This window comes from Geotrypetes seraphini, chromosome 15 (assembly GCF_902459505.1).
Source record: "Geotrypetes seraphini chromosome 15, aGeoSer1.1, whole genome shotgun sequence".
Classification (NCBI taxonomy): domain Eukaryota; kingdom Metazoa; phylum Chordata; class Amphibia; order Gymnophiona; family Dermophiidae; genus Geotrypetes; species Geotrypetes seraphini.
In genome coordinates, this window is record NC_047098.1 from 4356150 (window position 1) to 4383419 (window position 27270).

The 27270-nt window shown below is 46.5% G+C and overlaps 1 protein-coding gene across 2 annotated transcripts; it reads left to right on the forward strand.

Moving 5' to 3' along the window:
- Positions 1-27270, forward strand: PPIH (peptidylprolyl isomerase H). 2 transcript variants are annotated; one of them, XM_033921820.1, is made up of 10 exons: positions 93-158; positions 3278-3342; positions 6231-6254; positions 9877-9921; positions 10837-10879; positions 12302-12394; positions 14386-14473; positions 23208-23248; positions 25540-25613; positions 26945-27146. In XM_033921820.1, the coding sequence occupies exons 1-9, from the start codon at positions 93-95 to the stop codon at positions 25606-25608; spliced, it is 534 nt and encodes a 177-aa protein (XP_033777711.1). In that variant the 3' UTR covers positions 25609-25613; positions 26945-27146. The 2 variants fall into 2 exon arrangements, with proteins under 2 accessions (XP_033777710.1, XP_033777711.1); XM_033921819.1 differs by lacking the exon at positions 25540-25613 and having other exon boundaries at positions 1-158; positions 26945-27270.

The window sequence follows — 27270 nt, forward strand, 5'->3', positions numbered from 1 at the left end:
AAAAGCAAGCCGGGAAAAGTTCAGCCTGTTAACCAATCGGGACGACGCTAACGTCAGTAGTTGAGGCGGGCGGAATAGAGCCTCCCAGCGCCATGGCTGTTCCCGTGTCCAACCCCAACAATCCGATCGTTTTCTTTGACATCACTATAGGCGGCCAGGTGAGAAGCGGCTGCGCGCGCGGTGGCGAGGCGGGAGAGCTCGGCTCTCGGGCTCGTGCGCACGTGCTGCGTTGCGCATGCGCGTGGCCGGACGGCCGTTAGTGGCCCCGGAGCGGTTTATGTGGAATTTAAAGGTCGCCCTAGAAAGTATAGCAAGGCTGCAACGCTTGGATTACTCGGTCCTGGCAGGTTTTTAGGCTTTCCTCAGTGAATATGCATGAGATTGATTTGCATACACTGCCTGCACTCTATGCAAATCTCTCTCATGTATATTCATTGAGGCTCTCATGACTAGCAACAGTGGTAGAGCCGGAGCCAGGTCAGATTTTCATGATATCCACAATGAATATGCATGAAAAAAAGAGGTAGTATATGCAAATGAAATTTACACAGGCTTATCCAGACCACACATCCCTATCAACTACTGCCTCTCCCCTGGAGATTTACCAAAGGTTTTTCTCAAAAGGCTCTAGCCATGTCTTAAAATCCAGTTCTAGAAAATTCCATAAATCAATATAGTCTAATTAACTAGAAAATACAATTCCTTTTTCTACTTTTGTTATAAGTACATAAGCAGTGCCTCTGCTGGGTCAGACCAGAGGTCCATCATGCTCAGCAGTCCGCTCACGGGGCGGCCCATCAGGTCCAGGACCTGTATAGTAATCTTCTAACTATATCCTTCTATCCCCTTTTCCTTCAGGAAAACATCTAATCACTTCTTGAACCCCAAAACCGTACTTTGTCCTATCACGCTCTCTGGAAGTGCATTCCAGGTGTCCACCACCCACTGGGTGAAGAAGAACTTCCTAGCATTGGCTCTGAATCTGTCCCCTTTTAATTTTTCCGAATGCCCTCTCGTTCTTGTAGTCTTCAAAAGTTTGACAAATTTGTCCCTCTCCACTTTCTCTATGCCCTTCATGATCTTGTAAGTCTCTATCATGTCCCCTCTAAGTCTCCGCTTCTCCAGGGAAAACAGCCCCAGTTTTTCTACACTGAAGATCTCAAAGCTCTGCAGGAGTTCTTAGACCAAAACTGCACTGAAGTATGAATGTTACTTGAGTCAATATTTAATTAATCTCATTTAAATTGTTCCATTTCAACAGCAAATATTGCTGCATGCTTCAGATGAGAGTTTATATACTTTTGCTTTGCTAATGCATGCTCTTCTTGAAAATGTTTTCAAAAGTGAATTATATGATTATATAGCAATTATCGTCACAGATTACAAAAAATTTATCTCTCTAATTTGTAGTCAATTCAAAAGTGAATTGACATTCATAAAGTCAACAATAATCATTCATGTAGTTAAATTTTATAAAAATAATAATTCTCTGTAAAACCAACCATAATTTTATAGGTTGTGGGCGATATATAACCTAATAAAGCAAAGTTACTTACCTGTAGCAGGACAGCAGGTCAGGTATTCTCACATCTGGGTGACATCATCCAACAGAGCCCAATGTGTGCAATTCCCAGTATAAAAGTCATGAGGAAGAGAAGCCACCAACCAGGAAAATGTCATCAAATGGAAGTTTTATTGGGTGTTAACTGGTCAATTTATTTTTATAATCTTCTTGGTCCTAGTTTCTGCTTACCTGCCTGCTAGGTCTTGTCCATATGGAATTTCTTCTCCAGGGCTATCCTTCATTTTCCCTTGAATCCTTTCTGGCCTGTCTAGCATTTCCCTCATTGTTCTTGCCCATATCATCCTGCCATGTTGAGCATCTCTGTCTGTGTCCTTATTTTTGCTCTGTTCAGCATGTTCTCTTTGTATCCATATTCCTTCCTCTATGTCCCTATCCCCCTTCACAATATTGTCCCTTTGTGTCTTTATCCCCTTTCCCCATGTCCAGCATCTCCCCCTCCCTTGGGCCAGTTTCTCTCTTCTTTCCTGTGCTACCCACTCCCAAGGGCCAGTATCTCTCCTGTTTCCCTCCTGGGGTTCAACATCTCTCTTTTTGACTCCTTCCACCAAGGATCTGTTGGTTTCTAATAGAATTAATGTAGATACATTCTTATCATTGTTTGAAGAAATAGAGGAAAGTCAAGCACATGTTTTTTTTTCCACAGTTTGGTTCTTTCTGGATTCCTTCCCCCAAGTGTCAGCAACTCTTTCTCTTCCACCTTCCCCCTGCCTCTGAGGGTTCAACAAGTGTTCCTCTCCCCTTCTTTTTCTCCCCATCCTACCATAGGTCCAGCATCTCTCTCTCTCCTTCCTCTGAAAATCTTAGCATCTCTTCCATCCTCCCTCTACCTGTCAAGAGTTCTTGTCTCTATCTGTTCCTCTCTCCTACCCCTACAAGTCCAGGCATATCATCTTTCCCACCCTCCTAGATTCAACATCTCTTTGCCTCTTTTCTCCACAAGTCTTGGTATCTCTCATTCTCCTCTTCCCCCTCTAACCTCACTTCTTCTCTTCTGTCCCTGCAGACTGTGCCAACCTTGCCTCTGTGACTGGCAGTGTTGAAGATACATTGCCTCCAGCTGGCACAGGCCCCTTCCATCAGTCACAGGAAAGAAGCCTGCATCAGCCAGAAGCGGGGTGGGGTGAGAGGCAGTGGAGAAAGGAAGAGGAAGAGAGGCCAGAATGTGGGATCAGGGAGCAGCTGGAAGCTAGCTGTATAAGCTGTAGAATGGATCCAAACACATGTGACTTGTGACAGAACAGCAATTGCAAGCATCCTTCAGACACTGACTCTGCTGCTCCCTAGCATCCAGCTCTGTAATTGTTGAACTCTCAAAATGTATTGAGCAAGTGTCTTCGTTGTGTCATTGTGTGTATATTGCTTGGGGTACTCGGTTAAAAATGTTTCCATATAGGGGGTACTTGTCTTGGAGAAGGTGAGAAACACTGCTTTAAGGAACTGCTGCTGAGCTGGTATCTCACATAGAGTGGTCAGTTCATTCAAAATTCTTCAATTGCAGTGTTGCTACTTAATGTTTGTTGCATGTGCTCTGAGAACTACTTCCCAATACATTCAGAGCTATAATTGGATTCATTACATAATTAACATTTGGAGCTCAGACCCCGGTGCTTGGTTTTTGTTGTTTTTTTGTTTTTTTTTAGCTCTTTCAGTCACCTAGTGTTTTCATGTGTTCCTCTTCCCATGTCTTTTCAGGAAGTGGGTCGGATGAAAATGGAGCTCTTTGCTGATATTGTACCGAAGACAGCTGAAAACTTCAGGTGATGTATAAGCTTTGACTATTGCTTTCCTCCGAGGAGGAGCATGTGGTGCAGTGGTTAGAGCCACAGCCTCAGTACCCTGAGGTTGTGAGTTAAAATCCTGCGCTGCTCCTTGTGGGCAAGTCACTTAATCCTCCACTGCCCCAGGTACATTGGATAGTTTGTGAGCCCACTGGGACAGAGAGGGAAAATTCTTGAAGTACCTGCATGTAAACGACTTTGACTGTGGTTGTATAACTACAAAAAGGCAGTATAATAATAATAATAACTTTATTTTTGTATACTGCAGTATCATAACAGTTCAGAGCGGTTAACAGAGTAAGAGACTGTATATATACAGTATACAAGTCCCTATCCCTTATCCTTATCCTCTGTATTCCCTGAGCCCCTTGGAACAGTAATTTTTGGAACAGTTCTACAAATTGGCATCCAGGGATTGATCAGATGCAAGGGGTGTGAAGTCATTTGTGACAGTGTTGGTTACACACCTTCCACAAGCCAGAAGGGAATTTTGGTGTATGAGCTGAAAGGATTTCAAATCTAGAGGCCAGCATACTAAGTTAAGCAGGACATGATAGAGACATTAAAAGTGCCAGGGAAGTGTCTACGTAACTTACATTCTGATCTAGACAGATGGGTTATTTCCCTAAAGCCACATGCTGCTGCAGAAGGAATCCACTGTGGATTTTTCTCTCTGCCTCTGCTGTATTTCACTGGGTTCTCCAGCTCCACATACAGTTCTTTCCTTCTGCACACATGCCTGCAGGAGTGTTTGTTCTGCTCTCCCCATTTTATTATTTTTAATTTCATGTAATTTCATCGCCTTTTCGGGTAATTTGTTGCTTGGAGCAATTTTGAAGCTCTGCCTGCTTGAGAATTCAGACTTCGGACTAGCTGACAGGCCGATCCAACTGGGTACCTGTTTGCATAGTTTTATCTGGTGCTCAGGGCCATCCCTGACATGGTCTCACCTACTGTTAAGCAGGGGTCAAGCGCAGGCCGTTAGGAGCCCTTTGGAGGCACGGTGGTGTCTCAAAGGGTGCTGGCTGCGTCTTCACGCCTCTGCCCATCCCAATATATATCCGTTGGTCCACACGGGTAGAGGAGTAGTCAGACAAAAATAGTCTGACTAGCAGCCCGAAGATCAGCTTTACAGAACTCCCAGGATTATGGCAGTGAGTTTTCTCATCCAGCTACTATGAGAGAGCTAAAAGCAGGCTGCAGCACCGATCTGTCAGGTCACAGTAGTACACAGGCTGACAGCCTGTGAGAGGAATCGAGGGAGGTTTGAAAAGTGAAGTTTTGACTGTTTCTTTATGTCCCCTCTCTTGAAAAATCCTAAATTCACCATTTTTAGAGTTTGGGAAGTATGAAAAATATCGCAATTTTGACATGAATTTTTTTTACGGTGGCCATCTTGGATTTTTAGCAATCTTTATTTTCTACAGCTCCCTGCTTCTTCAGAACTAAACTAAACTAAACTAAACTAAACCTTGGGTTTATATACCGCACCATCTCCACTGCAAATTTCAGCTGGAAACTTGCTGAGATGGAGTCCTTGGACTCTTCTCATGTGGATTCTTGCCAGGATTTAGCATTTTTGGAGAGAATTTTTGTGCCACGTATCAGGTGGTGCAGCTGGGAGTGGGGAGCTGCAGTTTCCAGCTTAGCCACTCAGCTAGCCATGTGGGGTGGCCTTTGCTTTCGTGGCTCAGCACGACTGGTAAATCTGCTTGCCAGGATGCGAGTATTGTTTGAGCGATGCTATTTGTACTATTGCTTCAAGATGCAGCAGCTTTTATGTTGTGTTACCTTCTGTTCTATGATTGTGAAACTGAAGTATGTTTAATTGTGAATGTTCTTTTGTGACTTGCACAGAATTGTAGGATGTTGCGAGTAAGTAATTTTTAAATAAAATAAATATTCTATAAACAGTGCCTTAACTTAACTTGTCAGCCTCTATGTTAAGAGGAAAACGCTGTTTAAAATGCTACTTAAAAAATATTCAAGGTGTTTACCAGCACAGAAAAAAAATGGCGCTGAAATTGCGCCACTGAAGGCACCTACTGCTGCCTAACGCCACTTTAGGCGTGGCTAACATCGGAAGTGGCATTAGGCACTGCAAAGGTGCGAGTCATGTCAAAGGTAGACGCCAGAAATGTAGACCTTTGCCGGAGGCACGATTCTTTAAACGGTGCCGTCATGTGTTTGACACACAATTGGCGTGGTTTAGAGAATCCAAGCCTAAGTGTTTTAATGTGTGTAATTCCCCCCTTCAGATGTGATGAGAGAAACCTGGGAAGAGTGTGGATGAGGGAATGAACCCAGGGGTATGAGAAGAAAAGGAATGTGTACTGGATAAATTGGGATTGGAGGCATTCAGAGGAAAAGCAGTTGCTTCCATAAGGAACCCGATTCTTAATTTTGAGTGCCTGTCAACCTAGGGTTACCAGATTTTCCAAACGGAAAACCTGGACCCATGGCTCCGCCCCCAGACCTGCCCTGTTCTGCCACCATGCCTCGCCCCCTCAACCTGCACGAGCAATGAGGGACATTGGATGGCATTCGCGCATGCGCTGGTGTGATGCGATAATACCACGTTGCATCCGAGCATGCGCGAATGCCGTTCCGACCTCGCTCATTGCCAGAATCTTTTCAAAACCCGGACAGATCCTCAGACATGTCCTCAAAAGGAGGGACTTGTCCGTGGAAATCTGGACATCTGATAACCCTATATCAACCTCCCATATGCAAACCCAGCCAGGCAAATACCAGCTGGTCATACACTCCACATGCATGTCACAAATTCAGGGTGCAGTCTATAGTGACTGAACTGGAAGAGATTGTTTTCTTTCCTGTGTGCTCACAGTTTTCTTCTTTCATTTCAGGCAGTTTTGTACAGGTGAATTCAGGTTTGTATTGATGACATCTTATTTATTGACAAGTTGGACGGCTGGGATGTTTATAGCAGCAGCTAAATTTTGTAAAATTTCACTCTTCTGAGTACAAAGTGTTGACAGAGTGACCTGTGAACAATTTGTAAGAAGTTCACCATGGGTGATAGAGCTACAGTTACAGGTTAAACTTTCCCGACGAATAAAGGTTCTGACTGGATCTTCAAACATCCTGGAGATCCTATAGCCAGTTTCAGGATATTCCTAACTAGGGTTACCAGACGTCTTTGAAAACCCAGACATGTCATGTTTCTAGAAGATTGTCCAGGTACCCAGATGGACTTTCCAAAACCTGGCAGTTCATCTGGATTCTGGAAAGCCCCCGACGAGCTCCAGCTGCCTCTGGAAGGCCTCTGAACATGTGCGAATGACATTGCACACATCCGTTCATGCTCCAGGCCCTCCAGACACGGCCGGAGCTTGTCAGGGAAGAAGAGAGAAGGTTTTTGGGTGCGGGGCTGAACTGGGAGGGGCTGGGACAGAATGGGGTGGAGCCAAATGATGAACTGTGTAGGGCTGGAGGTAGATGAGGGCGGGGCCTGAAATATGGTAACCCCATTTCTAATAAAATGTGTTAGCTAAATTTGCATATGTTGGAAACCCTGTGCGAGGATTAAGGGTTTTTCCCTCACTAAGACTACAGTTATACCACAGGGTAGCAGGGAGCACTAGCCCAAAAGGGAATGAACTACAGGTCCCAGAATGCACTGAGCTCAGAGCTGATCCACCTTAAAGGAGGTGGAGTAATTACGCTGAGTCACAGGGGCAGACCTCGGGCAGTAAGAAGAATATATGCCTTAGCTTGAAATTGGCTGAGGGAGGTCTCTTAGAAAGACCTTTCCTAACTGTAGGCTGAGAGGGAGCCTTGGAAAGGTCTGGAAATTGTATGAGAATATCCAAGGGGTGAATATATTGTGGAAATCAGTGTTGGGATTGAGTAAAGTTATGTGATAAATGAAGACTGAAATGTGGAACTGAATTAATGCTCTAAAAATTAAGAAATTGTTTTGCCTTTCCTGAGCCTATGAGGAAACAGGCTCGGGTCTGGAGAAGAATAAAAGTTTTGTTGCACCTTTTTAAAGTGTTTTGGGTGAATGTGCACAGAATTCCAGGAAAACCTAGAATGGATTCTGCCACACCCTGTTTGTGGGGAAATCACAAAACAACAACGGAAGAAGTGGAGTTAATGAGTTTGGGTAGACCAAGGCTTAGATTCACTGAACTGACCGGTCTGGATTGTTGTTGGGCGATTCGTGGCCGAGTTGTGCCGGGTGACCGATTCCCTACAGAGTCCTCATGTAAATTATCCGATCGGACGCACACCCCACCGCGATCCCACTGATCGCTGCAGAGCAATCACGACGCATGCGCAGACCATCCTAGTTGGCTGTAGATGCGATCCACACATGCGCTTGCTCTCTGCACATGCAAGGTCAAAACAAAGGGGGAGGGGTGGACATTTCAATTTAATGGAACAGAACAGGATTTTAACCCATGGTTTAAAACCCTGGGCTCGCACTGCACTGTGCTTTTTGCAGAATATATGGGGAGTAATGTACAGTTTTATTTTGAGGGTTGTTTTGTAACCTCTATACTGGGATTTTAGGGTGGCAGAGAGCAGGAGAGTTGGCTAGGACAGTAAGCAATTGGTCCTCAGCAGTTGCTTCATTTTGGAATGGCAAACCCAATTGGTGTTTCTTGTTCTGTTTAGTGAATCGATGACTTCCTACTTAGCATAGAAATGAGCAAGAGCAAAAGTGGAAATGTCCAATCAGAATGGTGCACACAAAGTGTCTTTCAACTCATCTGATAAATCCAAATGTCTTTATTCATCCAAAATAATTCATTCATCCAAAGTAACTCAATGACTCGACATGATCATGTTTCGGCCACCCGGCCTGCATCAGGAGGTCAATTGGATAAATATGCTCTAAAACACAACGAACAAACCGTTGCTCCGAATCTTGTGATGCTACAAACCAACACGACCTTTTCACTGCAAGGTCGTGTTGGTTTGTAGCGTCACAAGATTCGGAGCAACGGTTTGATCGTTGTGTTTTAGAGCATATTTATCCAATTGACACCCAAAGACTCCTAAGACTCCTGATGCAGGCCGGGTGGCCGAAACATGATCATGTCGAGTCATTGAGTTACTTTGGATGAATAAAGAGACATTTGGATTTATCAGATGAGTTGAAAGACACTTTTTGTGCACCATTCTGATTGGACATTTCCACTTTTGCTCTTGCTCGTTTGATTTTTGTGGATTTGTTTCCCCTGTTTTAGTGTTCCTACTTAGCATGCCATATCCCCTTATTTGTGTGGGCGGATCAGATCGGGTGGGAGAATGATCGGGCATAAGGTTAGTGATCGCAAACTGGTTGCGACACGATCGGTGCATTTAGTGAATCTGGCCCCAAGTATATTGTGACAAATGTCAATCAGTAGGGTTGGTGCAGCTGACAGACTGTGGAACAGTGGTCTGTGTGGATGTAATAAACTGCAGTAGTAGATGTTGATAAAAATTCAGCGTTTATTCCAAAAAATAACCAATGTAGTTCCCAAGCTAGTTCACAGTAGTATATGTAGGGTTACCATATGGCTCCAGAAAAAGGAGGACGGATTGAAACATCCGAGTTTTACTTCCATTGAAAGCCATGGTGGTAAGAATTGATTGATTCAATGGAAGTAAAACCCAGATGTCTCGATCCGTCCTCCTTTTTCTGGAGCCATATGGTAACCCTAACATATGCAAATATAATATCATTAAACAGCAATAGAAGACCCAGTGGACAGTGATAGAAGACCCTACACAGTCTGTGTTTTGGCTAGTAAGGGACCCAGGACAATGAACCGTTCAGCCACACGATGGTTGTCTACGCAAAAATGCCACTAAGAAACCAGAAACCCTGTTTGAGTAAATTTAGCTCATAAGAACATAAGAATTGCCACTGCTGGGTCAGACCCGTGGTCCATCGTGCCCAGCAGTCCGCTCTCGCGGCGGCCCCTAGGTCAAAGACCAGTACCCTAACAGATTAGCCCTACCTGCGTACTTTCTAGTTCAGCAGGAACTTGTCTAACTTTGTCTTGAATCCCTGGAGGGTGTTTTCCCCATGCAGCAGAACTGTGGGTATCTTGAAGACCTCACTCACCGTGGGGTCACCAGGACAAATTTAGGAAAACCCTGTTGTGATCTGACTTCAGGTGAATTTGTCTATTTGGTTACCCTGAAAATTGGACTGCTTTTCAGGGACAAGTGATCCCCCCCAGCCCCACCCCCAGATGGCATCCACGCATGCGTGGACATGACAGATGATGTCACACGCCCATGCACTTGACGTCACTGCGTTGCATCCACGGATGCCCCCTCCCAACCCAATTTTGACAGGAAGTGTTTCAAAACCTGGACAAAGTGCCAGGTTTTGAAAATCTGTCCAGACCCCCGGACATGTCCTCAAAAAGGAGGACATTTCCGTGGAAATCCGGACATCTGGTAACCCTACCGCTCATCAGCTGATGTTTCCTCTTTGGATGATGTTCAGCCCATTGTGATACTTCTTTTGCCTGTCTTGTCTCTTAGGAAAGATGGGGTCCCCATTGGCTACAAAGGGAGCACTTTCCACAGGTGAGCCCAATGTGGACTTCGCTTGCAAAGCTTTCTTTTAGCATCCTCTACCTGCCCCTGCTCTGTGGCTCTGTCCCTTACTGCAGAATTTGGTATGGTTATTACAGTGCTTAAAAGCTTTTAACAAATGGCTTTGACTTTTCTTTCATGCTTTGTGTAATGTGTAACCCCCATCCCTCACTCCCTCCCCTGCCCTGCCAGGCTCTGCACCCTATTACACAAAGCATGAATTGCAGCACAACAAAGAAAAATGGGGAGACCCAATGATCCACAGTGAAAACAAAAAACTCTGGATACAGATGTTCTGCAGATAATTTATTATACACTGACATATAAAAACATGAAAATACAATGATAAAAAATGCAGTGGTAAAAATCCAACCGGACCCTACACGGTCCGTGTTTCGGCGAACACGCCTTCCTCAGGGGTCCAAAGGTTTGCAAACTCACATATAAAGAATTGAACTGAAAAGTCTATTGTCTTTAAACATGTAAGCAAAGAACACCTCTATAGCGTTTTTTTTTGCTACTTCAGCTTGTCTGCGGTGTTCTTTGCTCACACGTTTAAAGACAATAGACTGTTTTTCAGTCCAATTCTCTATATGTGAGTTTGCAAACCTTTGGCCCCCTGAGGAAGGCGTGTTCGCCGAAACACGGACTGTGTAGGGTCCGTTTGGATTTTTACCACTGTATTTTTTATCATTGTATTTTCATGTCTTTACATGTCAGTGTATAATAAATTATCTCCAGAACATCTGTATCCACAGTTTTTTGTTTTCATGTGTACAATTGCAGCACTGTCACATATGTAATAGAAACGGATAGTTGTCTAGATGTCAGAATGGCGGAAGCCACGTGGCACTGTTCAACCACTCTCTTCGAAGACTGCATTATGCTTTCCATTTTGCATTTTAGGGTCATCAAAGATTTCATGATTCAGGGTGGTGACTTTGTAAATGTAAGTATCTTAGTAATTTCTCCAACAAAATCTTGTTTAGCATGGGTTTTCACATTTTTTTTGGTGGGGATGGGGGGGACTTTACCCATGGCAAACTGTTTTGGATGATGACCAAAGATGATGCTACCTTGAGGATTCTCAGAATTAATTCTGAAGACTTTGCGGTCAGTTGGGTTTTCAGGAGATCCACAATGAATATGCAGACTTCAATCCTCCTGTAGGCTGAATTTCCAGTCGAAATGTTTTTGAACTTTTTATCCTCAAGAGGGTATTTTGTTTTCTTGTTTTGTGTATTTTCTTGTATGTTTTATTATGTACGTGATGCTGTTGCCTGCTTAGAATTGTTGGATATGTGCTATAGACTGTGTTCTGATCCGCATACCTCGGTGCTCAAATGAAATCAATGTTGCTGACTGGGACCATCATAACCACAGTATGGTCCCATAAAGTGCATCATGTATAACTTAAAACCCAGATCAAAAGGTGGACTTATCTGGGAACGATGCACCAATTCTCTGATAATTATCCTCTGCTGTAGAAGTGAACAAAATAAACCCAAAACACCTCAAAATCAACAGTGCACACCCGAAGGTGCCTTTGCTTTTTAACTTATTTGAGGGACCGGGTTTAGGCACCTTCAGGTGTGCACTGTTGATTTTGAGGTGAGACACCAGACCAGTGACTGCTGTGTTAAACAGCACCGGCCTCTCTCTCCACACACTGCTGTGGTGATGATTCCTGCTCCACACGATCATGGTCTAAATTGCAATTCTCCTCCTCCCCCCCCCACACACACACATACATACACACTTCCCATCAGTGAAGGCAGTATAGAAACCTCAAATAAACTAAAATGTCCCGAAGCCAAGTATTTCCCCCCCCCCCCTCTCCTTTTCTCCAGATGCGACTGGAGCTCATCGGGGCTTTCCAAAACCTGGACAAACTGCTGGGTTTTGGAAAGTCCGTCTGGGCACCTGAACAGTTTTCTAAAAAGGGAACATGTCTGGGTTTTCACAGACATCTGGTAATCCTAATTAGGAATATTTTGAAACTGGCTGTAAGGATCTCCAGGATGTTCAAAGACCCACTGTGTGTGTGTTGGGGGGTGGGGTGGGGTGCTGCCAACATTTCTCCTCACATGGGCACTCAAGGTTCAAGGAGGGGAATTGAGGCACAGGCTGCCCCGTATCCCAGTGGGGGGTGGGGGAAACTTGTCATCCTGTTTTGCTTTGTACAAGAAGTTCCTTTTTTTAGACAGTGAAAGAGAGTGTGCTCAGAAAAGTCAAGAACTGTGAGATTACCGTCCCTTTGGGCTAAGAGAGTGCTTGGAGAGGACTGCAAATAAGATGCTGTAGCCCCTTTTAAACAGAAACATCCCTGCAATCAGATTTCTGTGATTGGTGAGGTTTTGTGTTTCTTCAGGGAGATGGCACTGGTGTGGCCAGTATATACAGGGGGCCCTTTGCAGATGAGAACCTGAAGCTGAAGCACTCTGCTCCCGGCCTGTTCTCCATGGTGAGTAGATGGCACCAAGATCTTGAGGGTTTGCAATCCTTTGCCCTCATCACTTCCTGGAAGACACTGAGCTTCCAGTTCTTGCATGAAAAACATACCAGCTGACCCAAATGAATGTTGTTTTTATTGTAGCTTATTGCAGAACTCTCTAAACCAGGGGTAGGCAATTCCGGTCCTCGAGAGCCAGAGCCAGGTCAGGTTTTCAGGTTATTCACAATGAATATGTATGAGATGGATTTGCATGCACTGCCTCCTTGAGATGCAAATCTATCTCATGCATATTTATTGTGTATATCCTGAAAACCTGACCTGGCTCCGGCTCTCAAGGACCGGAATTGCCTACCCCTGCCCTATACCATAGCTAACAGCAAAGAAGTTACAATAACTGTAAAATAAATTATAAACAAGTAATTACAGTAATATTCATAAATCAGTTAATGACACACATAGAAACATGAAAACAGATAAAGACCATATGACAGATCTACTTTGCCTGTTAATGCCATCTGTTATCCCCTCCTCCCTCTTACAGATCCAATGCACCATATATACCAGGGATATCAAAGTCGGGTTTTCAGGATTTCCCCAATGAATATGCATGAGATCTTTTAGCATACAATGAACATAAGAACATAAGCAATGCCTCCGCTGGGTCAGACCCGAGGTCCATCGTGCCCAGCAATCCGCTCACGCGGCGGCCCAACAGGTCCAGGACCTGTGCAGTAATCCTCTAGCTATACACCTCTATCCCCTTTTCCAGCAGGAAATTGTCCAATCCTTTCTTGAACCCCAGTACTGTACTCTGCCCTATTACGCCCTCTGGATGCGCATTCCAGGTGTCCACCACACGTTGGGTAAAGAAGAACTTCCTAACATTCGTTTTGAATCTGTCCCCTTTCAACTTTTCCGAATGCCCTCTTGTTCTTTTATTTTTCGAAAGTTTGAAGAATCTGTCCCTCTCTACTCTCTCTATGCCCTTCATGATCTTGTAAGTCTCTATCATATCCCCTCTAAGTCTCCTCTTCTCCAGGGAAAAGAGACCCAGTTTCTCCAATCTCTCAGCGCATGCAGTGCATGCAAATAGATTTCATGCATATTCATTGTGGAAATCCTGAAAACCCGACTGGATTGCGGTCCTCGAGGAGGGACTTTGACACCCCTGATATATACTCAAATATAAACCGACCCAAATATAAACCGAGGTAACCTTTTTTCACCCAAAAAAGGTTGACTTGAATATAAACCAGGGGGGTTTATATTCAAATGCCCTGCCTGCCAGACTCTGCACCCAATCCTCTTTCCTCCTTTCCGGGCTCTGCATCCTGTCTCCTCTCCCTCCCTGCCAGGCTCTGTACCCTGTCCCCCATCCCTAATGCCATGCCAGGCTCTCCACCCAACCCCCATCTCTCCCTCCCTGCCAGGCTTTGCATCCTGTCCCCTCTCCCTCCCTGCCAGGCTCTGCACTCTGTCCCTCATCCCTTACTCCCTGCCTGGCTCTGCACTCTGTCCCCCATCCCTTACTCCCTGCCCTGCCAGGCTCTGCACGCTGTACCCCATCCCTCTCTCCCTCCTCTGTCCTGCCAGCTGCACCCTGTTCCCTCTTTCTTCCTACCCTACCAGGATCTGCACCCTGTCCCCCCAGCAGTGGGCCAACTCTAAAAATTTTCATCTGCCTCCCTAATTAAGATAAGTAGTACCTTTTAAAATCCCTGGTGATCCCGTTGTGAACCGGGGCAGGAGTGATCTTCCTGCGCTCCTGTCCCGTGCGGAGCTGCTATCTGGCTGCCACACCAAGGATAAAGCAGCAGGGAAACAGTCACTGATACTGCCATAGGGAGCTCAGCAATTGGCAAAGCTGTGGTATAACAAAGAGGACCCCTCAGGCTAGGAGCCCCTGGAACTGGTGACCCCACAGGGGAGTCACCAGGCTGTGCTTCTGGAGCAGTGATTTCAGTCTGTTAATTGAGCATATTTTTGCCATTTTAAAACAGGCAAACAGTGGCCCAGGAACAAATGGGTGTCAGTTTTTCATCACTTGTTCCAAATGTGACTGGCTGGATGGGAAGCATGTTGTATTTGGTGGGTAACTTTCCCTTTATCTTTAACCCATGTTCATTCAGTATTTAATTTGTATGAGACATTATAGACAGTGCTGTACAGCTGGACAATAAGATGAATGAAATCCAGATTATTGAGCCATATTTAAATGCAGAGTATGTACAGTAGAAGCTACTGTGACGTTCCTTTGCCCTTATAGGATTCTCTGCAGTCCACAGCCTGTCAGTATTTTTGTGACCAAGAACTGCAATGACCTGGCTCCCCTCAAGACTAAGGGAGCAAAATAACAACCGATAACCAAACCATAACCAGCATCTCCAGTCATGCAGCTAATTTTGCAAACTATCACCATTCACTAGTGGAATTAAACCCCCCCATACTTCCTGATCCTGAGCACAAGCTGTTTCGTCCAACCTCATAAGACGTGCAATCCATGGGGCAAGTTCCGGAGGGACTCAAGGAAAGAAAATGAAGCAAGAAGAAACTAATTTCTTCTTCCTCTTTGTCCCTCCAGACCAGTCCAAACGGTAAACCGTCAAAAAAGTGTCGGACATTGGCATGCCGACAATCCCGCCCTGACATTTGCACGCAGTACAAATGCGCGCTGCTGTATTGCCTTCACTTCGGGGTGAAATTGTAAGTAGATTGGGGGAGGGGGTTGCGGCAATGGCATAATGGAGTGCGTGTCGGCATCACCCTGATTGTAGTGGGGGGGTGGAGTCCCCCCACACACTCCTCAGCGGAAAATGGAAATTTTATAGTTTGCGCGAAGAGAACAGGAGTTGTAAATGTACCTCCTTCATCGAAAGTACGAGTGTATCTCCCCCTCAGAGCGCAGATGGCCATTTTCTTAGCCGATACCTGGATAAAGTCCATCCACCAAAAAGATGGTACCTGCTTTTGTTGCACCACCTTTGAGACTCCTGAAGATTCCTGCTAGGGATCCTTGTGACAACTGCTGAATTCAACAGAAACAGGCTTAGGTTTACATTGCTGTCTTTAACCCTTTCAGGACCAAGGGACATATTTGTCCCATAACTTTAAAATCCTATAAATTTTGATTGGGATAGTCTACAGTTCTAAATTTGATATGTACGGATTCCATATGATACTGCCTTTATGTAAACAAACTGGTTCCGACATTCATTCATTAGCGTCGTTGCCAGATTGACGAGAAGATTCACTTGCCACACTGTCCATAAGCCAGAAGTGTGATTTTTTTTAAATAAAAATAATGATATTTCACAAAAAAAAAAATCAATTTTTTGGCATCTGCAAGCCCTTTTTACCATAAAAATGTCGTCAAAACCACAATAATTGGCCTACGATCCTTATGGTCCTGAAAGGGTTAAGCCAAGTGTTGAAACCTCAAATCACAAAAAGACTTCATTCATCTATCCCAGTGGTCTCAAATTCAAACCCTTTGCAGGGCCACATTTTGGATTTGTCAGTCCTTGGAGGGCCTTAGAAAAAAAATAGTTAATGTCTTATTAAAGAAGGAGAAATTAGGTTCTTACCTGCTAATTTACTTTCTTTTAGCTTCTCCAGACCAGTAGAGGTTAACTTTACGATTGGGTATATATCTAATCATGACCAGCAGGTGGAGACTGAAAACAAAACTTTGGGACAGTATATCCTAGCCCCTCCTCTCTATTTCCCTCAGTCTGCCGAATAGCCAAGCAGAACCAAGAACTGGAAAACAACAGAGAGAAAAAACAATACTCCGAAAGGAGTAACAAATAACATACCCAAAAATGCTGTTGGAAAATGCAGAGGAGAAATTCCCGAAGGAATAAGGTCCCCACAGCTCGCCAGCTAAGCCAGCCGAGCCACAGCCGCTGTTCTTCAATTCTCCCCGGCCCTAGAAAAATACTAGAACCCGCAGCAAAAACCAAAAACTGCCCGCGCAACAGCCCCAACAACAACAACAACAGACAGGGTGGGGACCTCTACTGGTCTGGAGAAGCTAAAAGAAAGTAAATTAGCAGGTAAGAACCTAATTTCTCCTTCTTTAGCACTCTCCAGACCAGTAGAGGTTAACTTTACGATTGGGACGTACCAAAGCAGTCCCTCTCACGGGCGGGACCCCCGAAGGGCCGATACCAGAACACGCTCACCGAACACCGCGTCCCGACGCGCCTGAACATCTACCCGATAATGCCGAACAAAAGAATGCAAGGAGGACCAAACCGCAGCCTTACAAATATCCACCGGAGGCACGAGCGACGACTCAGCCCAAGAAGCCGCCTGACCCCTAGTGGAATGAGCCTTGAGAAACTCCGGAACCGGCTTCTGACTCAGAAGATAAGCGGAAGCAATCATCTCCTTGATCCAACGCGCAATAGTAGCCTTAGAAGCGCCAGCCCCCCGACGAGGACCCGCCAGAAGCACAAAGAGATGATCGGAGCTCCGAAAATCCCGGGTCCGCTGCACATAAGCATGGAGGACCCGACCGACATCCAACTTGCGCAGCTGTCGTTGCTCAGAAGAACCCTCCCGACTACCCAAGACCGGGAGGACCACCGATTGATTGACATGAAAAGGAGAAACTACCTTCGGCAGAAAGGAAGGAACAGGCCGCAAAACAACCCGCTCCTTCGAAAACTCCAGGAAGGGAGCCCTACAAGAGAAAGCCTGTAGCTCAGACACCCGTCTAGCGGAAGTAATGGCCACCAAAAAGACCGACTTCAGCGTAAGGTCCTTCAACGAACAGCCATCCAACGGCTCGAAAGGAGGGCGCACTAGAACAGAAAGAACCAGATTGAGATCCCAAGAGGGAATCGAGGGCCTTATGGGAGGCCTGATCAACTTGGCCGCCCTAAGAAAGCGAATCACATCAGGAATGGCTGACAACCGCTGACCTGTCACCAGCCCCCGAAAAGCCGACAGGGCCGCCAGATGAACCCGAAGAGAAGACCAGGCCAGGCCCCTATCCAGGCCATCCTGCAAAAACTCTAGAATGTTAGGCAGAGAAGCGCGAAAGGAGACCACTCCCCGCGCTCGGCACCATTCCTCAAAAAGACGCCAAACCCGTACATAAGCCCGAGAGGTAGAAAGCCTCCGGGACCCCAAAAGTGTAGAGATCACCTTGTCGGAATATCCCTTCTTACTCAGGCGGCCCCTTTCAAGAGCCAAGCCGTAAGACAAAAGGGAGACGGGTCGAACATGGGAATGGGACCCTGCGTCAGAAGATCGCACTCGAGAGGCAGAGGAAGAGGATCCGCCACCAGATGCCTCACCAGATCCGCATACCACGGACGACGAGGCCAATCCGGAGCCACCAAGACCACCAGCCCCGGATGGCGAACAATGCGAAGCAGTACTCTGCCCACTAATGGCCAAGGAGGGAACACATACAACAGCCCCTCCGTTGGCCACGGTTGGACCAGAGCATCCAGACCCTCGGCCAGACCGTCCCTGCGACGACTGAAGAAGCGGGGTACTTTGGCGTTGCCACTTGTAGCCATCAGATCCATCAGGGGCTGCCCCCAAGCACGCACTAGCAACTGAAACGCCTCGGCGGCGAGACACCACTCTCCCGGATCCAAGAAGTGACGACTGAGGAAGTCCGCCTGAACGTTTTCTACCCCGGCAATGTGAGAGGCCGAGAGGTCCAGAAGATGCGACTCCGCCCAAACCATGAGCCGAGCCGCCTCCTGCGCCACCAGAGTGCTCTTGGTGCCCCCCTGACGATTGACATAAGCCACCGCCGTGGCATTGTCCGACAGGACTCTGACCGACTTGCCCAACAAAAGGGAGTGGAAAGCCAACAGCGCCAGCCGGACCGCCCTGGTCTCCAACACGTTGATCGACCAGGAGGCCTCCTCCGTGGACCAGGTTCCCTGAGCTGAGTGACCCAGACACTGGGCCCCCCAACCCAGGAGACTCGCATCCGTAAGGAGCACCGTCCACTGCGGAAGATCCAGACCCACCCCCTGAACTAGGTGAGGGGTCCGGAGCCACCAACGCAGACTGCAGCGCGCCAAGCCTCGCAGGGGAACCGGAACATCCATCCCGTGCCTCTGGGGAGACCACCTCCGGAGCAGAGCATACTGGAGAGGACGCATGTGGGCCCGCGCCCACCTCACCACGTCCAGGGACGCCGCCATCGACCCCAGGACCTGGAGGAAATCTCGCGCCCGAGGACACCGGGACGCCAAAAGCAGGCGAATCTGAGACTGCAATTTGCTCACCCGGGCCTGTGGGAGGAAGACCTTCCCCAAGGAGGTGTCGAACAGCACCCCGAGGTACTCCAGACGCTGAGCCGGAACCAACCGACTCTTGGAAAGGTTGACCACCCAGCCCAGCGACCGGAGAAACTCCACCACCCGAGCCGTAACCCGGGAGCTTTCCTGCAACGACTTGGCCCGAATTAACCAGTCGTCCAGGTAGGGGTGTACCAGGATGCCCTCCGACCGCAAAGCTGCCGCGACGACCACCATCACCTTGGTGAACGTCCGGGGAGCCGTGGCCAGCCCAAAGGGAAGCGCACAGAACTGATAGTGCCGACCCAAGATCGCAAAGCGCAGGAAACGCTGATGAGAGGCCCGAATAGGAACATGCAAGTAGGCCTCCGTCAGATCGAGAGAAGTGAGAAACTCCCCCGGCTGAACCGCCAGAATGACCGACCGCAGCGTTTCCATACGGAAAGAGGGAACCTTGAGAGCCCTGTTGACTCCTTTCAAATCGAGGATGGGCCGAAAAGTCCCCTCCTTCTTGGGCACCACAAAGTAAATGGAGTACCTGCCCGTGCCCCACTCCGGGGGGGGCACTGGAACTACTGCCCTGAGATCTAGCAAGCGCTGAAGGGTCTGGCGAAAAGCCTGCGTCTTCCCCGGAGTCTGACACGGAGAAGCGAGGAAAAAATCCGGCAGAGAGCGGGCGAACTCCAGGGCATAACCGTCCCGCACCACCTCCAGGACCCACTGATCGGACGTGATCTCGGCCCATTTGGGAAAAAAGTCGCGCAGCCGGGCCCCCACCGGAACCAAGGGGGGCGCCGGCAAGGCGTCATTGTGCAGGACGGGAAGCGGGGGAACCGGCGGAGGGGTTCCCTGCCCCCCGACGGGCCCCCCGAAAGGGCTGCATGCGCTGGAAGAACCGACCCCGGGAAAACCCCGGAGACTGGAAAGAAGCAGCCCCACGCCCAGGGCGATACTTGCGAAATTCCCGCAAACGCCCCCGGGCCGCACCACCCCGAGACGCCGGGCGGGCACGGTCCTCCGGCAAACGGGGAACTTTCGAGTCCGACAGAGTCTGAATCAACTTATCCAAGTCCTCTCCAAATAAAAACGACCCCCGAAAGGGAAATTTAGTAAGCTTAGCTTTGGACGCAGCATCCGCCGCCCAAGCGCGCAGCCACAACACACGCCTTGCGGCCACGCCAAAAGCCATGGACTTAGCCGAGATCCGCACCAAGTCATACAGAGCATCCGAGAGGAATGAGGCAGCCATCTCAATCTTCGCTACCTCCTGATCCACCAGAGACCAGTCGTCAGACTCGCGATCCAAGACCCCGCTCCGCCCACCGAAACACGGCGCGAGCGACCAGTCCCCCACAAATAGCCGCCTGGACCCCAAAGGCAGAGACTTGAAAATTTTGCTTAAGGATGGTCTCCAATTTGCGCTCCTCAGAGTCCCGCAAGGCAGAACCGCCCTCAACAGGCACGGTATGCCGCTTGGAAATAGCCGAGACCACCGCATCCACGACTGGCGAAGCTAACGTAGCCCGATCCCCTTCAGGAATGGGATACAGGCGAGCCATGCTGCGCGCCAGCCGAAACGGCGTCTCCGGCGTTTTCCACTGCTCAAGAATAATATCCCGAATATCCTGATGCATAGGAAAAGAGCGGGAAACGGAACGGATCCCTCGTAACAGAGGGTCCCCCACACGCGGAGTCTCCGGCGGCGCGTCCTCAAAACGCAAAGCCGAAGAAACCTGTTGAATAAGGTCAGGCAGCTCATCTCTCTGAAAAAGGCGCACCACGGACGCCTCGTCACTGGAGAACGGGAAACCCGACAACCCGCCGCCAGCTTCCGTCCCCTCCAGAGGGTCCTGGAATTCCTCAGAAGGGTCCAGGTCCTCCTCCAGACCGACACGTTCCTCCGACCACAAATCCTCGTCCCACGACACCCGCGGACGTTTGGACAAGAGAGGCGGCGGAGGGGACGTCACGTCAGACGAGAGAGGCAAAGCCGCAGGGAGCGCGGAGGAAACCCCACCCCCCGAGACCCCCTGGGCGCAACCGGGACCCCCAGCCGCCTGAAAATAGGCTTTGCATAATGAAAAGAAAAAATCAGGGGAAAAACCCCCCGAGGGTCCCAAGGGACTCCCTGCCACAGCAGGGGACCCAGCAGAAACCTGCCCCTGCTTAGCCAAAACAGGGGGAAGGTCACCTGAGGTGGAAGACAAAATGGAGGGGCCAGACAGAGAAGATGGCGTCTTTCCCGCCAAAACAGCTCCCTCCATAGCCTGCAGCGGCTGAGAGACCTGAAAAGTCTCAGCCGCTAAAACAGGCAAGCCGGCATCAGCTGTCAAAATATCAGCTGAGAGGGAATCCTCTAAAACCCGACCGTCGGCGGCTCGGGGAATCCCTCCGTGGGCGGACGGAGAAGACCGGGCTTCTCCACCGTTCCCTGCCGACTCGCGAGGCACCATCGGCGGGGAGCTCTGGGCGCCTGCAGCCGCTGCCGACGGAGCTCCTCCACCGCACCGGCCTGAACACCGCTTGCACAGGCCGGCCGCGAGTGCCTCGCGTCTGGAGCACAATGAGCACTTTTTCCCTTTAGAAGTGCTCATTGCTCCATACGCGACCTAGCTGTAAAAAAGTGCCGGTTAGTTGAAAAAATACAGTAAAATACAGTTTTCTTAAAGGGATACAACCCTCCAGACCAGCACTACCTCAGGATTTTTTTTTTTTTTTTTTTTACACAGAACAGACTCCACAGGCTCTCGAAGCAATATGCCTTGCTTGATTTAGGGGGCAAGGCTTACTGCTGAGGCTCCTCTAAAAAAATATGGGGAGGTGGAGGAAGTGGGGGGAGGGACCCCGCTCGTGACCCGCCGGGTTTGACACCCCCGAGGTCGGACGAACCCCCAAACAGAGTCCGTCCAAGCTCCGTCCGGCTAAAAACAGGGACAATAAACCTCTAAACAAATTCCAACAGCCCTACCAAGGGAGATGGGTACAGATCACTCAACACCTGCTGGAGACTGAAAGAAGACTGAGGGAAATAGAGAGGAGGGGCTAGGATATACTGTCCCAAAGTTTTGTTTTCAGTCTCCACCTGCTGGTCATGATTAGATATATACCCAATCGTAAAGTTAACCTCTACTGGTCTGGAGAGTGCTAAAGAAATGACAATTTTGCAAGAGGTAAAACTCTTTATAGTTTATAAATCTTTCCTTTTGGCTAAGTCTTAATATTAATATTGTCATTTATAGCTAAAGAGACATAAGATCAAGACACTGCTTTATTTTACTTTTGTGATTATGATAAACATACCGAGGGCCTCCAAATAGGACCTGGCAGGCTGAGAGTTTGAGACCACTGATCTATCCTGTGGATTCCCAGGGAAGAATGAACAACCTGTCTCAGGCCAGATCCAGACTGCACAGGCCAGCCTGGAGACAGAAACATACTGGCTGGCTGTGAACAGCTCAGGACCCTTTAAAGGGTGATGTCATCAAACCAGGGATTCAGACTCTATCTGCTCTGGAAGGACAAAGAGAAAAGATACATTTGTATTTTGTTTAGAAAACCATGTAGCATTATCATATGATACAATCATATTTGGTATGTCAATGAGAACAAAAAGTCAAATTTCATCAAGAAATAATAAACTTATTGATCATGACAGGAGTCGCCATACAACATATTACCAGTAATTGGAAAAATTACAGTAAACTTAACTATACTTTCTGGTGGAATTCGTTGTGCCACATTTACAAAATGGAAAGAACAATTGCCATACAAAGAGGGAATTATAACAATTTAAAAAAGATTTGGGGGCCATTGACAAATTATTGCAATGATTAGACACCATTATTCACTGAAAGTACACGTATACATAGGGGGAGGGTATAAAGTTATATTAAAGGTTTGATCAATAGATAGGAATATAATATTTATATGATATTTTTGATTAAAATATTTGTGGCAAGGGTGGGTGGGGAGGGTCTAAATTTATGTTTTTAAGATGATGTTAGAAGAAATACAAGTGATGTGTACAAGATTTAAATGATGTAATACTGTGTTCTTGATGTAAGATAGAAAAATGAATAAAGAATTTGAAGAAAAAAAAAGTAATGTAAAAATTTATACATATTTTTAAAACTAAGTTTCAGCGTTTCGTAATTGTTGGTTATCGCTCGACACAGTGAATTTTCCCTAATATCAGCACTTTTAAATGGCCTCTGCTTTATTGTGGCTCTGAGATTTACACAATTTGGGCAGTATTTGGAATCTGAGTCCTTATTTTCCCACCCAATCCTTGTCTCTGCAGTTCTAGCCCCCAAGGTTCGACACTTTCCATCTACTTCTTATTTCTTGTACCCCAGAAGAAGTTAAACAGGTGCCCACTGTTACAATCAGAGAGCTGAATATATCAAGTATGCTCTATATAAGTCATCATAGTATGTAAGTGTTTGATTTTTTTTTATTTTTATAGGAATGTGGTAAAAAATATTCTTATAAAATAACTGGCACAAAATATAAGTAAAATGTTTTCTAAATGAGAACTTTTTTCTTCATAGGTAAAATAATTGATGGACTTCTAGTTATGAGAAAGGTTGAGGTGAGTGAATAGTCAATTTTTTTGGTTGTTATGGTTACATATGGAACACACAAATAGTGGTGGTGATTACAGGCTTTCCCCCAACACCCTTACTCCCCCTCACCCTACGGAGCTCTGCCTGCACTCTCGTAGCCATAGCTGTATCTTGGAAAAGCATCATGAGTGGAGTGCCGCAGGGTTCGGTGCTTGGGCCTTTGCTCTTCAACATATTTATAAACGACCTGGAAATTGGAACAACAAGCGAGGTGATTAAATTTGCAGACGATACGAAGTTATTCAGAGTTGTGAAGATGCAGGAGGATTGCGAAGACCTGCAACAGGACATAAACACGCTTGAGAAATGGGCCGCGACATGGCAAATGAAGTTTAACGTGGATAAGTGTAAGGTGATGCATGTCGGTAACAAAAATCTTGTACACGAATACAGAATGTCTAGTGTGGTCAGAGAGAACCCCCAGGAAAGAGACTTGGGAGTACTGGTCGACAGGTCGATGAAGCCGTCTGCGCAATATGTGGCGGCAGCGAAAAAGGCAAACAGAATGTTAGGAATGATTAAGAAGGGGATCACAAACAGATCGGAGAAGGTTATCATGCCACTATTCCAGGCCATGGTGTGATCCCACCTGGAATATTGCGTCCAACACTGGTCACCTTACTTGAAGAAGGACACGGTACTACTCGAAAGGGTCCAGAGAAGAGCGACTAAAATGGTTAAGGAGCTGGAGGAGTTGCCGTACAGTGAGAAATTAGCGAAACTGGGCCTCTTCTCCCTTGAAAAGAGGAGACTGAGAGGGGATATGATCGAAACATTCAAGGTAGATAAGGACAGGTTGTTCACCCTCTCCAAGGTAGAGAGAACGAGAGGGCACTCTCTAAAGTTAAAAGGGGATTCAAGACAAAGTTAGACAAGTTCCTGCTGAACCAGAACGTACACAAGTAGGGCTAGTCTCAGTTAGGGCGCTGGTCTTTGACCAGAGGGCCACCGCGGGAGCTGCCTGCTGGGCACAATGGACCACTGGTCTGACCCAGCAGCAGCAATTCTTATGTTCTTATGTATATAAAATAATTGCATGCGCATATGTTTGTAAAGTACTGAAAATTTAGTCTGCTCATAACATTTTTGGAGTACCGATATTAACGCTCAGAATAGCATCCAGCACGTCTGCAGATCTAGGCCCATTCAAGTCCAAGTGCAGACCTGTGAGCGTATGCAGTTCTCAACAGTCCAGCTCTCCCTCTTTTTATATCTATGTTTTATGGAAGCTAGAACAAATTTTTGGGTCTGATTTGCTCACAGTACAGAGAAGAAACAGGCGTCAGATCCTCCCTCTAAAGGAGAACCTGTCCGGGGAAATCCCTACCTCCACATGAGCGCCTCCATTTTCAATAACTTTCAGCCACCTTCGAACGCAAGCAGCAGGTTTGCAACGCTGCTCTAATGTCAATTGGTCCAAATGACATTAGAGCCTAACTGTTCGTTTGCTGATGACCTCATGTCTCTCCGAATGATAGCTTGAAACGAAATAGAAAAAAAAAAAGTGTGTAGTGACTTTTGGGACACCTTATATTTTGAACATTAATGAGACAGAATGGATATGAACAATGTTTTAGAGTGCTCTCTGCTTCCCCAGGAGAGGGGAGAGTGTGGTGCAGTGGTTAAAACTACATCCTCAGCACCCTGGGGTTGTGGGTTCCAACCTACTCTGCTCCTTGTGACCCTGGGCAAGTCACTTAATCTTCCCCTTGCCCCAGGTACATTAGATAGATTGTGAGGCCACCAGGACAGACGGGAAATGCTTGAGTACCTAAATAAACTCATGTAAACCGTTCTGAGCTCTCCTAGAAGAACGGTGTAGAAAATTGAATGAATAAATAAACTTCTAAAGTAAGTCTGTCCCGAACACAGAGTGACTTCTTGTAAGCATCTAGCTTCTCTATCCTTGCCAGCATTCTGCTAGAACCCAAGGCATCCACTTCTATATAGTGCTAGAGAAAGAGTCTCACTATGCCTTAACAGCGGACATAAAACTGATTAGAAGTGGAGATGGAGCAGAATAAACTAGGAAAGAATGGTTGGATCCCACTGCTGCTCCCTTGTGACCACATTACCTCCAGTATAAAAGATTGTAAGCTTTCCAGAGACAGGAAAATACCCGACTGTAGCTCACCTTGAACTATGGCAAAGGCTGAACTTAATCCAGATTCATTCCTGGCACTGGTGTGTCCACAACATGTGTTCCTGCTTGTCCAACCTGCTGTTATAGCTCTCTCTCTCTTTTTCTGTTCTCCAGAATGTACCCACTGGCCCTAATAACAAACCTAAGCTGCCAGTTCTGATTGCCCAGTGTGGAGAAATGTAGGAAAGGTAAGACAGTGATCCCGTAAACCCCCCTCCCTTCCTCTCACAAGGATCTACGATGATGTGCTTCTTTGCAAAGGACGGAGGAGCAGATGAGACTGCACAGGGGGTTAGGGAGCTTATTTCTCACTACCATTTGCTCTTCCTCCCCACCTTCCAACTGGTTCCCTCTGGACCTTGCGACTAGTTATTGTCTCCTTGGTATTTGCAGCTTTGGACTCAATAATTGGTTTGGTTTATTTATTTATATCCTGCCCTTATCTAGGGCGGATTACAAACTTACATACAAAAATACAAACCAGATTGACATCAAACACACCTACCAAAAAAACCAGAAATAAGAACAGAAAAATTCACATGTGGGAAATAGCATTCTATATCTCCTTCATTCTGCTGGCTGACGTCTTGCTCTCCAGTGACCTGGCATTTCAGCTGATTAGGAGGTTGATGCAGAAAGCTATGGCAGAAGGGGCGTATTGCATGCATGTTATAGGGCGCACCATGCAGAAATGGTGGCAGGAAGAGGCAGGAGTGATATCCACTCCAGAAATGACGGCACCCGACTCTGTACTGTACGGTCTATTAAATAAGAGAATTTTACCTTTATTTGGTTGTATTGGTGGAAATTTTCCTATTTGGTGCTGTGCAAATATTTGGTGCACACCTTCCCCTCTTTTTATATCCATGTTTTATGGAAGCTAGAACAAACTTTTGGGTCTGATTTGCTCACAATACAGAGAAGAAACAGACTGTCTAAGAATTAACTAACCTTTAAAAAAAAAAAAAAAAAAAATTTACAAACTTAAAGACAAGCATATAATACTTGAATGCAGATTCATAATAATAATAAACCGACATAATTTTTACGGTGAAACAAATCACCAAACAATAAGAAATTTTGATTATTTAGTCCACAATATTTGGGACCAAGAAAAGAAATAAAATAAAAAGGAAAAATATCAAAGAAGACAGCAACGAGGTTCAAAGTTGGCAGCCGATTCGTATCAAACTGTGGGAGAAATTATTGATCCTATCATCACTCCGCCCCATCCTTAGCCACAATAAAGTCCAGCAATTGCTTCGGTTAAAAAAAAAAAAGGAAATTTTTACCACCATTTTGCAGGAAATTTTAATATAAAGGATGCTCCCAAAGCTTGAACCCTTGGCCTATACGCCAACAATCTCTGGGAAAAGATGGCTTCATTTCCAATATAATAACTTTAGAAGTGAGCTTTTTTGTACTGTGCATCATGGGGTCACAAGCATTAAGGAACGACTTATTTCTGCTGGGCTTGAGATAATTGTGCTTTGCTAATTTTTTTGTGCTTTGCCCACAGATTTCTAGCAGTACCTACAGACCTTGTTCATTCTCTGTCTCTGCACCGGCTGCTTATCAACTATGCTGCAGCCTGCTTCCAATTTACCATTCACGTCACTTCTTGAATCTCTCGTTAGACTTTTTTCAAAGCATTTGTGACATAAGTCTGTGCCCTGAAGCTCTCTCACCCGTGGAAATAAGTTGAGAAGGATGCAGATGGAAGATTATTGGGACTGAAGAATTTGTGGAGCCTTCTCTCTGGGCTCAAAGGAAATTATGCTTACCTTTCATGACCTGTCTTAAGTGTGTGTTTTTTTTCTTTTTAATAAAAAAATATATATTTTA

What these genes read in the sequence shown, in the direction of transcription:
- PPIH (XM_033921819.1), top strand. Translation starts at nt 93, where the DNA reads ATGGCTGTTCCCGTGTCCAACCCCAACAATCCGATCGTTTTCTTTGAC. An exon ending in AAGACAGCTGAAAACTTCAG is followed by an intron (nt 3,343 to 6,230) that starts GTGATGTATAAG and finishes CTTTCATTTCAG; the next exon opens with GCAGTTTTGTACAGGTGAAT. An exon ending in AAAGGGAGCACTTTCCACAG is followed by an intron (nt 9,922 to 10,836) that starts GTGAGCCCAATG and finishes TTTGCATTTTAG; the next exon opens with GGTCATCAAAGATTTCATGA.